The sequence below is a fragment of the Cryptotermes secundus genome, unplaced genomic scaffold (assembly GCF_002891405.2).
Source record: "Cryptotermes secundus unplaced genomic scaffold, Csec_1.0 scaffold742, whole genome shotgun sequence".
Taxonomy (NCBI): domain Eukaryota; kingdom Metazoa; phylum Arthropoda; class Insecta; order Blattodea; family Kalotermitidae; genus Cryptotermes; species Cryptotermes secundus.
This window is the reverse complement of record NW_019739223.1, coordinates 493,037-508,379: the sequence shown is the minus strand read 5'-3', so window position 1 is coordinate 508,379 and position 15,343 is coordinate 493,037. Positions and strand designations below refer to the sequence as shown.

Genomic DNA, 15,343 nt, shown 5'->3' with positions numbered 1-15,343 from the left:
TGGGCTATATTTGGCTGACCAGGTTATAAACAGTCATATCTAAACATAAGTAGTATTGAAACCAGTACCATGATAAACGATTTCATTCTTCATACCTTAGGAGCGTTTGTTTTGGTATCAAACCGAAGGTCAAATTGTCAGTACTCCAAAGGAGAGCATGTGTCCTACTGCATATATATATATAACATTCGGCTGTTAAAGGTTAATTAGATGCCTGTCCAGCCTTACAAATACATAATTTTATATAATTTCGAATTTGGTAAACAGTTGCAGTGCAGTTTAATTTCTGTTGAATCAGAAATCTCCATACATGCTCATGGACTCAGGCACACACCACACAAGGGGGTGTGTTCTCTCTGTCCCTCCCTCCCACCCCTCTCTGTCACCACTCTCACGTGTACTGATTTAACATCTCACTGTACTGGGGCTTCAAACTTATTTCTATTCCTATTAGGATTTTTCATGTTGTTTACTCATTTTCCAGGGTAATTTGAATGAACTTCAACCCGTACATGGTGAGGATCGACAATATTCGTGTGATGAGTGTGGTGAATCATTCAGTCAGCAGGTAATTCTGAGAGCACATCAACGCATGCATAGTGGGGAGCAGCTGTTTTGTTGTGATGTACGTAAAAAGTCATTTGGTCTGCAGAGTCATCTGAAGAAGCATCAGTGCATACATAGTGGGGAGAAGGCGTTTTGTTGTGATGTATGTAAAAAGTCATTCAGGTTGCAGAATAATCTGAAGAGGCATCAGCGCATACATAGTGGGGAGAAGCCGTTTTGTTGTGATGTATGTAATAAGTCATTCAGTCGGTGGAGCCATCAGAAGAAACATGAGCATATACATAGTGGGGAGAAGCCGTTTTGTTGTGATGTATGTAATAAGTCATTCAGTCGGTGGACCCATCAGAAGAAACATGAGCATATACATAGTGGGGAGAAGCCGTTTTGTTGTGATGTATGTAATAAGTCATTCAGTCGGTGGAGCCATCAGAAGAAACATGAGCATATACATAGTGGGGAGAAGCCGTTTTGTTGTGATGTATGTAATAAGTCATTCAGTCGGTGGACCCATCAGAAGAAACATGAGCATATACATAGTGGGGAGAAGCCGTTTTGTTGTGATGTATGTAATAAGTCATTCAGTCGGTGGAGCCATCAGAAGAAACATGAGCATATACATAGTGGGGAGAAGCCGTTTTGTTGTGATGTATGTAATAAGTCATTCAGTCGGTGGACCCATCAGAAGAAACATGAGCATATACATAGTGGGGAGAAGCCGTTTTGTTGTGATGTATGTAATAAGTCATTCAGTCGGTGGAGCCATCAGAAGAAACATGAGCATATACATAGTGGGGAGAAGCCGTTTTGTTGTGATGTATGTAATAAGTCATTCAGTCGGTGGACCCATCAGAAGAAACATGAGCATATACATAGTGGGGAGAAGCCGTTTTGTTGTGATGTATGTAATAAGTCATTCAGTCGGTGGAGCCATCAGAAGAAACATGAGCATATACATAGTGGGGAGAAGCCGTTTTGTTGTGATGTATGTAATAAGTCATTCAGTCGGTGGACCCATCAGAAGAAACATGAGCATATACATAGTGGGGAGAAGCCGTTTTGTTGTGATGTATGTAATAAGTCATTCAGTCGGTGGAGCCATCAGAAGAAACATGAGCATATACATAGTGGGGAGAAGCCGTTTTGTTGTGATGTATGTAATAAGTCATTCAGTCGGTGGACCCATCAGAAGAAACATGAGCATATACATAGTGGGGAGAAGCCGTTTTGTTGTGATGTATGTAAAAAGTCATTCAGTCAGAAGAATGATCTGAAGAGGCATCAGTGCATACATAGTGGGGAGAAGGCATTTTGTTGTGATGTATGTAAAAGGTCATTCAGTCAGAAGAATGATCTGAAGAGGCATCAGTGCATACATAGTGGGGAGAAGGCATTTTGTTGTGATGTATGTAAAAAGTCATTCAGTCGGCAGAGTACTCTGAAGACACATCAGCGCATACATAGTGGGGAGAAGCCGTTTTGTTGTGATGTATGTAAAAAGTCATTCTATCAGCAGAGTGATCTGAAGAGGCATCAGCGCATACATAGTGGGGAGAAGCCGTTTTGTTGTGATGTATGTAAAAAATCATTCACTCGGCAGAGTAGTCTGAAGAAACACAAGCACTTACATGTTGATGTGTGCAGTAAATCATAGAGCAGTTTAGATGGGTGTAGGCTAAAGGAACAGTATGTGATTTGTAGCATGCCACAGTTTCTCATGTTGTAAGTAAGACAGTTTTACTGTGTGTGGCATGTAGAATGCTACAATATATTGGAGTTGATTGCTGCTGTTAACCTTTTGAACTGATGGGAAATGAATCGAGTCCCATGGTACAAAACATCTGTGCAAATGAGTTCCATTTGATTCTGATTGCTGAATGTGTGCAATGTCCTGCCTTGTTGAGTGGGAACAGACAAGACAAACATGACATGACATTCTCCTGCAGTTGTGATATTAATTCAGCACTGGAAGCTAATGATTAGTAGAGCGTATCACTGAAATGGTTCAACAGTTTATAAACGTAATTCAGCAGCATCATATGAATGTTGCTGTATATTATCTGTGCTCTTCTGCCATTTCATGTGAGTAAATTTGTTGATCAGTTAGTTTCTGATTGATATATCGCTTGGATTGAGTATATTGAGATAACTGTTATGGATTGGTCAGATGAATACAAACTATGCTATATTGGACATTGCAGAAGAGATATCTGTTTGCGGGATACTTGGTATATTGATTATAAAAAGAAAGTTAAATAAAGGTGGTTTGATTCTGCTTGTGGAGAAATATAGTACAGTGGAACCTCGCTTAACGAGCACCTCTCATAACGAGTCATTTGCATAACTAGCAAAACAAATTGTAAAAAAATTACTCTCTTAACGAGTGATGAAAGGGGAAGTTCTGGATTGTGTGCTTGTTACATCAGTCTGTGTTTAGCACTCATTCCACTAGGATATTAGTGTTGCTTGTGATCGCACATTTTTCCAAACTTGTGTTCAGACATATTATTTGTGATTTTCTTTTGTGCTGCAAAAAGACAGCCATAAGAGAATAAAAATAACCGAAGAAATGAAACATAAAATCATTGAAAAGCGAGAACGAGGTGTGAGTGTGTCTGATCTAGCGCGCACATACAATCGGTCTACATCAACAATTTGCACGATTTGGAGTTGCATTGTGTTTCACAGCAAGAAGTTGAGGAGGAGAGTTCATCAGAGGAGGAGGAGGAGGAGGTAACAGCAAAGCAACAATCTTCTGGCGCAATAAGAGAAATGCTGGAAGCATGGGAAACTGTTGCATCATACATTGAGAAGCATCACCCTAATAAGGCAGTGGCTATGCGCACTACAAATTTATTTAATGATAATGCTGTGTCGCATTTTCACCAAATTTTGAAGTGTCGGCAAAAACAAATGTCTCTAGACAGCTTTCTAGTAAAAAAGAAATAGATATGCAACATAAATAATAAACTAGTTAGTTCGATTTTTTTTTTGTTTTCTGCTAATCGAATTCGCATTCCATGTTGGTTCATTCCGCATAGAAGAAAAGATGAAGGTGATTCACGCTGCTTAACAATGTATATATAATTTTCTTTGAATAAACGCTATACATAAAATTTTTTAAGAATTTTTTTCGGCATGGGAAGGCATTATCATATTTTACATTAATTTATATGGGAAAATTGTTTTGCTTAACGAGTGTTTCGCATTACGAGTAAGATTCTGGAACTAATTATGCTCGTTAAGCGAGGTTCCACTGTAGTGCTAAGAATTGTATTGAAAGGATCATGAAAGACTTGCTTACATCCTTCCATTGTGAATATCAGCAGAGAAACTGAGTGGTGTGCCAAACCACTCAGGCACTCCTTTGCCTTAGAGGGAAAGGGTCAACTGAAAATTGTGAAGTAAGTTTCAGTGTAGTTATATAATTCTTTAATAAAATCAGGCAGTGTCATTAATATTGTCATGTGTTGGGTGTATAACACGACAAATAACTTCATGCCGTATTAGATATAGCGAATTTTATTTCACAGTCGCTCATACAATCACACAATTTACAAGTTCAACTTTACTGCCATTGGCAGTATCAGAAATACTGGACTGCAATTAACTGGTGACTGACCCTATGGCTAACTTGTAACTAACTGTGAATAGTCTTCACTGCCCCTTGTTTAGCCCCATTCTGGACAACACAGAAAACAGCCACGTAAGGCACCACTGTTGTCTGGCGCCGTTTGCCGATAGCCTAGCAACGCTCTTAGGAAGAAGTCTTGACTTGCCTGTTACCCTAGTAACAACAGCGCTCCGATGGTGTTACGTCACCACTGGCGGGTGGTGGGGTGTCCTGCATAGCGCAACACGTCACATTATTATTAATTGGAATTTAAGAGGTTTCATGTAATGGAGTGACACAAGAGGAATAGCTTTTAAATATACTTAAATTCAGTGCAGTTATGCCCCTCCCTCCATACCAGTTTTCTTAACTGCCTGAATGAACTGCATCATAACCAAAGCTAATTCTTGGTCACTCTGAGCAAGTGATCTCTAATTACTGACACTTTTCTTGCCAAGGAACACTTGTTTCATTTTGCACAAGATGTACCATACATTCATCCCTCAATAACTTTGCATCAGCAGAGCTCCTCATGTGTCACCACATGTTGGCTGTCTCTGCATCACCAGAACAGATCGTGCCCCATGGTCCTGGAATGTGTGTTCCATTTTGTCTCTTCACCATATAAAGTAGTGCGTAGTGCATGGATGGATTTGCAAGTTGCAGTTGTCCTCACAAAAGTGTGAAGGTAGGCTGATGCTGTGTATTCTGTATGCTTAAAGAAGGGAATATGGAGTGAAATCATCTGGCTCAGGATAGGAGCGAGTGTCTGGCTGTGAATGGTAATGAACCCTTGCATTCCATAACATGTTGGTAATTCATCGAGTAGGTGAGCAACTAGTAGCTTCTCTGGAAAGGTGCAGCTGTGTGAAGTGGTTAATATTTGTCATTAGAACTTCTAGATCGATTGTCTGGAACTGGAATTTGTTGTTGACCCCATCCTGCTGAAGGAACCCAAATGTGTCTCTGATCATCAGTAGGTCTGGGTTCCCCTGTTATATACATTGGGGTAGTACAGTATGTACCTGAGGGCAGTGACTCACATCCACCCAGTCAGTTTATCAAACTCTAGTTTCCCACCAGACTGAAGCAAAGTTTGACTACTTCCAAGAAATGTATTTTTGCAGTATGTGTTTCCACCAAAGTATGGCATATCCCAGAAGGTCGCACTCTTGATATTCACTGCCATGAGAGACTCATGTCATGTCATGTCATGTCATGTCATGTCATGTCATGCTGTTATCTTCTGGGCTACTTCATCCTGGGAGATAATGCACATAAGAGAACCTGCATGACACTACATTGTATTCTTCTGTTTCATGAAGCCGCTACATCCACTGCACTGTACCATTTGATGATCTGGAAGTCATCAATGCTGCTTTTTATTTTTTTTAATTTTTTCTCAAGAATGGTTGTAAAGGCGCAAAGGTCACGTACATGTAGATATAGTTTTTTGGGGTAAATTTGGAATAATAGTAGATACACTGTAAGATTAAGAAACAGCAATGATGAAACGAACCAGGAAGCTTGGGTTTACAAAGAAGTGTAACAGGCAATACCTGAGTAATCAGAATGTTAGCGTGACAGCGTAATAACGCTGACACTGAGAAAGAAGCTATATGAAGTAGGTCATAAACACTATGGCAGGAGGAAAACGCTGAGTCGGAGAAGGCGGTAAACCCGAAAGAGTCAACCCCTTCTCGATATACAGCCATTGAGTAGGCCACACCGACCCAAAATCACGTCAGAATGGGCGGGCCAATATACCCCGGAACACAAAGAATCAGCAAAAAGAGGTTATATAAACCCTAGAAGAATCAATCAAAAAACCTTTTTGCCTTTTGACTTTTGAATATTATTATGTGACATAGAGTCCAGCCAGAGGCTATCGCCGAGAGGGCGATGGCGAACATCTGTTTCCTCAGCTCAAAGTAAGTGATCTAACTTCATATAGCCATGAATATTAAGTGTGATAGTGATAATTGTAAAGTGTAAACCCCAGAGAAAGATAGTGCTAACTAGATGGATTAGGTTCATTAAGAGATACAGAGGAGTAGAATACCCCACAGCAGGGGGACAGGAGATAGGGCCAATGATGGCTGCAGGTTCATCATCAAATGTAATACAACCGACGAACGTCGGCAAAGTCTGTATGTAGTATGTATATGGCGACATAGGGAAATAGAAGAGGATAGGAATGTGTGTGAGTTTAATTCAACCTAGCATTTCCTTAAGTGTTACCCTCTTCCCTGACGACTCCAGGACCTCCCAAGCTTCGGCGAATTGCGAGTTAAGCCAGGACAGTGACATAAGCAATGATAAGTTTACTAGTTTTCTTGATATAACAAGCTGGTGGCAGCATACTAAACCGGGTGACAGAGCGGGATACTTCCACGCCCCCTGTCACCACGGCATAATAGTGGTGGAACGGCGGCATAACAGTGGAGACAGCGGTGAGATAACTAATCCACCCCTGTCATAAGGGCGTAAGGGCATAACAGTGGTGGAAGAGGTGGGGATACCTCCACGCCATAACAGTGGTGGAAGCTGTGGGGATACCTCCACGCCCCCCCCCCACCACGACGTAACAATGGTACTTAGAAATATTTTTAAACAATATTTATTTAAAAAATAAAGAAAAATCTGCTGAATTTAGCAGACTAACACTTTTCCAAATGCAAATGGAGAGGACACAGGATTACACCCCAAAACACAGCAACCTTCAGCCAGCATGTAAGAACCTCAAGTCTCACATGAGAAAGGGACTGAAGCAGTACTCATACTGCACTTGAAACTTCTGTACGAGTATATTATGCCACCTAAATTATCATCATAATTATTAACATGTCCCTCTAGTTCTGTCTCTGATAATACTGTAGTGTCAAATGTTAGTTGTTAGTGATTATTAGACTGGGTTTGGATTGGTGAACAGATTTATTGACCACTTACAGGGTGTAACTACAAAACTATAACACTACTGCTGATTTCCACACTACAGATCACCCCAAACTAAGTCTCCTCACTCTACTTTCACTGGTCTTTTCTTGGTAACTGCTCTCCACTGTGGCTGTTCCTCTGCAGTGTTCTCGCTAGGCGTTTCCTGGTAATGAAACTTAGCAATGGATATTCTTCATCTTCTTTTCCCACTGATTAACCGTCCACAACTGAACCCTCAACTGCATTGTATGGCTAGTTGTCTATGCCACATTTTGGAGAAATTTTGCTGATTATGGTGGCTCTGTGTCACCCTTATCCAAAGTGAGTGGCAATGAGACAGTTCTGACTGAATCAACAGAAAAAGCCACTGTGATGTGATGAGTGTTGGTGGAAATTGATCTACTCCTGGGTATGTTACAGAGACGCAAGTGGTCCTAGTGACGGTGCAAATGATACCGCCAGACCATACCAGCATTTATGCTGTAACATGTACATCAGCAATCCCTCTTGCAGGAGGTATCTTAGTTCTGTGCATTCGTACTCAATTTCCACGTATTAAATTTTGGATTTTTTTTAAGAAACATGTCTTGGTTTTGCCAACGGTTTTTTCCTTCAACTGACACTAGCCTGAATATCATATGCCTTCATCTGCCTGCTTTTCTCTTTAAGCTTGTCTCTTCCTGCCTGCCTCACCTGACATTCCAGCCGACATAATTCTTACCTAGCATGCATGTGGCTTCCATTGGTATGAGGAAGTAGGAAAAACACACTATTGACTTAACATGAAATCTTTCATTTAATGATGTGACATGTAAGAAAATGTGATCAAGTTGACTCAAGTTGTAGTGGAAATTGAGATACTGTTAAAATGGTTTGACATACATATTTAACTCGAACTGTTCCCAGGTACAATTAAATACAGTAGAACCTCGCTTAATGAGCAAAACAAATTGTAAAAAAAAAAAAATGACTCACTTAACGAGCGACAAGAGGGGAAGTCCTGGATTGTGCGCTTGCTACATCGGTCTGTGTTGGGTCTGTGTTTTGCATTCGTTCCGCTAGCATCTTAGTATCGCTTGTGATCACACATTTTTCCAAACTTGTGTTCAGACTTTTTTTTTGTGCAAAGTTTAATAACCCTTGCAAAAATTTCCCCGAAGAAGAAGACAGCCATAAGAGAATAAAAATAACCGTAGAAATGAAACGTAAAATCATTGAAAAGCGAGAACGAGGTGTGAGCGTGGCTGATGTAGCAGTCACATACAATTGGTCTACAGCAATGATTTGCACTATCCTCAAGAACAAGGACAAGATTAAGGAGACATGCTTCAAAGGGAGCGACACGAATATCTACGCAATGGTTACGTATTCTCGACGATGTTGAAAGGTTGCTCCTCATATGGAGAAACGAAAAGCAATTGCAAGGCGACACTATTAACGAGAACATCATTTGTGAGAAGGCGAAAGTGATTTTCGCCGACCTCGTTAAGAAGCCGCCAGGATCATCAACGGCCGAAGAAGAAGCATTTAAGGGAAGCCGTGGGTGGTTGGAGAAGTTTAAGAGAAGAACCGACATCCACAGCGTTGTAAGGCCCGGTGAAGCAGCAAGCTCCAACACAAAGGCAGCAGAGAACTTAATCGGCGACTTCAAGAAGCTCGTAGATTCTGGGGGTTACCTGCGTCAAGAGTTTTTGTGACGAGACGGGTCTCTTCTGGAAAAAGATGCCGCAGCGAACCTATATAACAGCAGAGGGGTCATTCCATGTGAAATCATCCAGAAAGGTCGCTCACCATTAAAAAAAAAATCAAAATTTGTACACTTATTTCTACATATTTTCACACCTAAAAAAATGTTAAAAAAATTGTGATCCGCTCGGTTCTCCCGGTACAGCCGTTTTTATAATGCGAAAAAACGCGTTTTCGACTCAAATGGAGTCTGCGTTATCTTCTGTATCTCGATAACTATTGAGGCTAGAGACTCCAATGAAAAACCAGTTTGTTCCTCATGATATGGGCAACAAATCATATCATTACAAGGTTTTACTCAACTCACTTCCTCTAGGTCTAATTAAGCTCGAAACTTACCTCTCGATTTTTGGAAAAACGCTATTTTTCACCTTCAAAAACCAATCGGAAGGGGAAAGTATCAGATCTGTGGTTGCTACCCTTCGTTTTCTCCTACATGAAGAATATAATCACATAGTTTTGAACATCATACCTATTTTCTAAAATTTTCCAGGAGCTTCCTAACTTTGCTCTGGGCCCAAAATCGGCCATTTTTAACATCTCATATCTCCGGTGGAGAAGCTCCGAAAATTTTGAAATTCATAGCAAGTAGTGCACTATTCTAGAGCAACCTGAAGTTAAAATTAAAACTTTTATATTCAACTAATAGCGAAGTTTCTATAATGCGAAAAAACGCGTTTTCGGCTCAAATGGAGGTTTGCGTTATCTTCCATATCTCGATAACTATTGAAGTTAGAGACTCCAGTAAGAAACCAATTTGTTCCTCATGATATGGACTATAAATCATGGCATTACAAGGTTTCACTCAACTCACTTCCTCTAGGTCTAATTAAGCTCGAATCTTACCTATCGATTTTGGGTAAAACGCAATTTTTCACCTTCAGAAACCAATGGGAGAGGGAAAGTATCAGATTTGTGGTTTCTACCCTTTGTTGTTTCCTACATGGGGAATATAATCACGTAGGTTGAACCCCGTACCTAGTTTCCAGAATTTTCCAGGAGTTTTCAAACTTTGCTCTGGGCCCCTAATCGGCCATTTTTAACATCTCATATCTCCGGTGGAGAAGTTTCGAAAAATTTGAAATTCATAGCAAATAATGCTCTATTCTAGAGTAACTTGGAGTTCAAATTACAACTTTGATATTCAAGTAATAGCGAAGTCGTGGGCACTTTAAATTTTACATTTTCTGCAGGAAATTGTTCGTTTCTCGTTCAAGACGAGATTCAAAGTTTCCAATGGGTAAATCAACAGGCTACACTTCACCCTTTTGTGTATTACTACAAGGCGGACACTATAACAAAATGCCCAAGCTTGTGCATAATCAGTGATCATGTAAAGCACGATAGAGCCACAGTTTATGTGTTCCAAAAATTTCTTATTGCCGATATAAAAGAAAATGTGCCTTCAGTCAGGAAAGTTATTTATTTTAGTGATGGCGCTGGAAGCCAATATAAAAACAAAAAGTATGTCCAATTTATGTCATCACTATGAAGACTTTGGACTTGAAGCAGAATGGAACTTCTTTGCCACCTCGCACGGGAAGAATGCCTCTGACGGCATTGGCAGCACCACGAAGAGGCAAGCAGCGAAAGACAGTCTTCAAAGAACTCATTTTAATCAAATCATTTGCCCGCTAGAACTGTAAATATTCTGCACAGAAAATATCCCAGGAATAGTTTATTTTTTGTGCCAAAAGAGGAGTTGCAAGAAATGAAATCAATCTAAAAAGCATGTTCCAAAAGTGCAAAACTGTGCTCCACACAAGAGAAGAACACCGGGTCGTCCATCTGGAGGAAAACACGGTCAGGTGTTATAAAACATCCAAGTCCGATGATTTCGAAGAATTCGTGATAGTGGACACTTACTGAACTACGTGTACTTTCAAACAAACTGGAAAATATTCATCGAGTACACAAAGAACTAATACCATTGGATGCAGGTAAGCCAGTTGTTGAGGTATTGGTTTTTTTGGTAAAATTCAAAGTGCCCACAACTTCGCTAGTATTTGAATATAAAAGCTGTAATTTTAACGTCAAGTTGCTCTAGAATAGTGCACTATTTGCTATGGATTTCAAAATTTTCGGAGCTTCTCCACCGGATATATGAGATGTTAAAAACGGCCGTTTTGGGGCCAAGCGCAAAGTTTCGAAGCTACTGGAAAATTTTAGAAAATAGGTATGGTGTAGGGTAGAAACCACAGATCTGATACTTTCCCCCTCCCATTGGTTTCTGAAGGTGAAAAATAGCGTTTTTCCCAAAATCGATAGGTAAGTTTCGAGCTTAATTAGACCTAGAGGAAGTGAGTTGAGTGAAACCTTGTAATATGATTTATAGTCCATATCATGAGGAACAAATTGGTTTCTTATTGGAGTCTCTAGCTTCAAAAGTTATCGAGTATTGGAGATAACGCAAACCTCCATTTCAGGCGAAAACGCGTTTTTTCGCATTATAGAAACTTCGCTATTAGTTTAATATCAAAGTTGTAATTTTAACTCCACGATAATCTGGAATAGAGCATTATTTGCTATGAGTTTAAATTTTTTCGGAGCTTCCCCACCGGAGATATGAGATGTTAAAAATGGCCGATTTGGGGCCCAGAGCAAAGTTTGGAAGCTGCTGGAAAATTTTAGAAAATAGGTATGGCGTTCAAAACTATGTGATTATATTCTTCGTGTAGGAGAAAACAAAGGGTAGAAACCACAGATCTGATACTTTCCCCCTCCCATTGGTTTCTGAAGGTCAAAAATAGCGTTTTTCCCAAAATCGATAGGTAAGTTTACACCTAAAGGAAGTTAGTTGAGTAAAACCTTGTAATATGATATGATTTCTTGTCCATATCATGAGTAACAAATTGGTTTTTCATTGGAGTCTCTAGATTCAATAGTTATCGAGATACAGAAGGTAAAGCAAACCCCCATTTGAACCGAAAACACGTTTTTTCACATTATAAAAACGGCTGTACCAGGAGAACCGAGCGGATCACAATTTTTTTAACATTTTTCTTGAGGTGTGAAAATATGTAGAAATGAGTGTACAAATTTTTAATTTTTTTAAAAATGGTGTTCGACCTCTCCAAATGATTTCACATGGAATGACCCAGAGGATAATATATTGCCTGGCCATATGCCAATGAAAGACCGCCTCATGCTGCTATTTTGTGCCAATGCAAGAGGCAATTTGAAAATTAAACCGCTGTTTCTTTACCATTCAGAAACTCCATGAGCCTTCAAGAAGTGTAAAGCCCAGAAGAGCAGGCTAAATGCGATGTGGAGGTCCAACAACAAGGCTTGGGTGACACGTGACCTTTTTACTGATTGGATCAATGAAGTGTTTGGTCCTTCTGTTAAAAAAATATTTGCTTGAGATGAATCTGCCACTCCATGTCTTGCTTGTTATGGACAACGCTCCTGCCCATCCTCCAGACCTACAAGATGACCTCCTTGAAGAATTTAAATTCATCAAGATCCAGTTTCTGCCTCCCAACACCACTCTGTTACTCCAGCCTATGAACCAGCAGGTTATTTCTAACTTTAAGAAGCTGTACACTAAAGCACTCTTCGAGCGTTATTTTGAGGTGACCGAAGGGACCAATCTCACTCTCAGAGAGTTTTGGAAATATCACTTTCACATCGTTGCCTGCCTCAAGATGATCGAAAAGGCGTGGGAAGGGGTTACCAAGAGAACCCTCACTTCTCCTTGGAAGCTTTGGCCGGAGAGCGTTGTCAAATGTGACTTTGAGGGGTTTGAGATAGTACCAGTGGAGCCTATAGTCAATGAGATTGTGTCTTTGGCCAAGATCATGGGGCTGGAGGTGGATAACAATGATATCGATGAGCTTGTGGAAGAGCACAACCAAAAGCTGATCACCGAAGAGCTTATGGAGTTGCATTGTGTTTCACAGCAAGAAGTTGTGGAGGAGAGTTTGTCAGAGGAGGAGGTAACAGCAAAGCAACAATCTTCTGGCACATCATACATTGAGAAGCATCACCCTAATAAGGCAGTGGCTATGCGCGCTACAAATTTATTTAATGATAATGCTGTGTCGCATTTTCACCAAATTTTGAAGCGTCGGCTAAAACAAATGTCTCTAGACAGCTTTCTAGTAAAAAAAGAATTAGATATGTATCATAAATAATAAACTAATTATTTCGATTTTTTTTTTTCGTTTTCGGCAAATCAAATTCGCATTCCAGGTTGGTTCGTTGTGCATAGAAGAAAAGATGAAGATGATTCACACTCCTTAACAATGTTTATATAATCTTCTTTGAATAAACGTTATACATAAATTTTTTTGAGTATTTTCNCACTCTGTTACTCCAGCCTATGAACCAGCAGGTTATTTCTAACTTTAAGAAGCTGTACACTAAAGCACTCTTCGAGCGTTATTTTGAGGTGACCGAAGGGACCAATCTCACTCTCAGAGAGTTTTGGAAATATCACTTTCACATCGTTGCCTGCCTCAAGATGATCGAAAAGGCGTGGGAAGGGGTTACCAAGAGAACCCTCACTTCTCCTTGGAAGCTTTGGCCGGAGAGCGTTGTCAAATGTGACTTTGAGGGGTTTGAGATAGTACCAGTGGAGCCTATAGTCAATGAGATTGTGTCTTTGGCCAAGATCATGGGGCTGGAGGTGGATAACAATGATATCGATGAGCTTGTGGAAGAGCACAACCAAAAGCTGATCACCGAAGAGCTTATGGAGTTGCATTGTGTTTCACAGCAAGAAGTTGTGGAGGAGAGTTTGTCAGAGGAGGAGGTAACAGCAAAGCAACAATCTTCTGGCACATCATACATTGAGAAGCATCACCCTAATAAGGCAGTGGCTATGCGCGCTACAAATTTATTTAATGATAATGCTGTGTCGCATTTTCACCAAATTTTGAAGCGTCGGCTAAAACAAATGTCTCTAGACAGCTTTCTAGTAAAAAAAGAATTAGATATGTATCATAAATAATAAACTAATTATTTCTTTTTTTTTTTTCGTTTTCGGCAAATCAAATTCGCATTCCAGGTTGGTTCGTTGTGCATAGAAGAAAAGATGAAGATGATTCACACTCCTTAACAATGTTTATATAATCTTCTTTGAATAAACGTTATACATAAATTTTTTTGAGTATTTTCTTGGCATGGAATGCATTATCGTATTTTACATTAATTTATATGGGAAAAATTGTTTCGCTTAACAAGTAAGATTCTGGAACGAATTATGCTCGTTAGGCGAGGTTGCACTGTAATAAAATATCTTTCATTGTGAAGTTTTTGTTGATCTTGATCATTCTTTTCTGGGAAGTGAAGGACTATTTCTTTGTTCTACAGACCACATCTTGGAGTGTGAGAAAACCTCCTGGGAAGCTGTTGCCTGTGGTGGCCCTGTGTCACCCTTACATAAAGTGAGTGGTAAGCAGANGGGCTGGAGGCGGATAACAATGATATCGATGAGCTTGTGGAAGAGCACAACCAAAAGCTGATCACCGAAGAGCTTATGGAGTTGCATTGTGTTTCACAGCAAGAAGTTGTGGAGGAGAGTTTGTCAGAGGAGGAGGTAACAGCAAAGCAACAATCTTCTGGCACATCATACATTGAGAAGCATCACCCTAATAAGGCAGTGGCTATGCGCGCTACAAATTTATTTAATGATAATGCTGTGTCGCATTTTCACCAAATTTTGAAGCGTCGGCTAAAACAAATGTCTCTAGACAGCTTTCTAGTAAAAAAAGAATTAGATATGTATCATAAATAATAAACTAATTATTTCGATTTTTTTTTTTCGTTTTCGGCAAATCAAATTCGCATTCCAGGTTGGTTCGTTGTGCATAGAAGAAAAGATGAAGATGATTCACACTCCTTAACAATGTTTATATAATCTTCTTTGAATAAACGTTATACATAAATTTTTTTGAGTATTTTCTTGGCATGGAATGCATTATCGTATTTTACATTAATTTATATGGGAAAAATTGTTTCGCTTAACAAGTAAGATTCTGGAACGAATTATGCTCGTTAGGCGAGGTTGCACTGTAATAAAATATCTTTCATTGTGAAGTTTTTGTTGATCTTGATCATTCTTTTCTGGGAAGTGAAGGACTATTTCTTTGTTCTACAGACCACATCTTGGAGTGTGAGAAAACCTCCTGGGAAGCTGTTGCCTGTGGTGGCCCTGTGTCACCCTTACATAAAGTGAGTGGTAAGCAGACAGTTCTGACTCTGAGCATGCAAAAGCCTCTGTGATGTGATGAGTGAAGTCCCTTGCATTGCGGCCAATTCGGGCCTATTGTAGCAGCCCCAGATGATAGGTGAGGCTGACTGTGGAGCAATTGGTGGAATGAAGATTGGCAGGGGAAACTGAAGTACTTGGAGAACACCTGTCCCAGCCCAACTTTGTCCACCACAAATCCCACTTGACCAGACCCGGGCTGCTGCGGTGGGAAACCATCGAATAACCGCTTGAGCTATGGTGCAGCCACAAGTGTCTCTTAGTGACAG

General features: G+C 40.0%; 2 protein-coding genes across 2 annotated transcripts; both read left to right on the top strand.

The window, feature by feature from the left end:
• Window positions 1–484: 484 nt before the first annotated feature.
• Window positions 485–4,805, top strand: LOC117282894 (zinc finger protein 271-like; the record flags this gene model as incomplete). Its single annotated transcript, XM_033754396.1, has 4 exons — window positions 485–568; window positions 737–1,812; window positions 1,897–1,992; window positions 4,661–4,805. Coding segments are annotated over 4 exons (1,401 nt in total), but the record flags the coding sequence as incomplete, so codon positions are not given.
• A 7,458-nt stretch (window positions 4,806–12,263) lies between these two features.
• Window positions 12,264–14,328, top strand: LOC117282893. The gene is made up of 3 exons (XM_033754395.1): window positions 12,264–12,378; window positions 13,197–13,569; window positions 14,177–14,328. The coding sequence occupies exons 1-3, from the start codon at window positions 12,367–12,369 to the stop codon at window positions 14,326–14,328; spliced, it is 537 nt and encodes a 178-aa protein (XP_033610286.1). The 5' UTR covers window positions 12,264–12,366.
• Window positions 14,329–15,343: the final 1,015 nt, after the last annotated feature.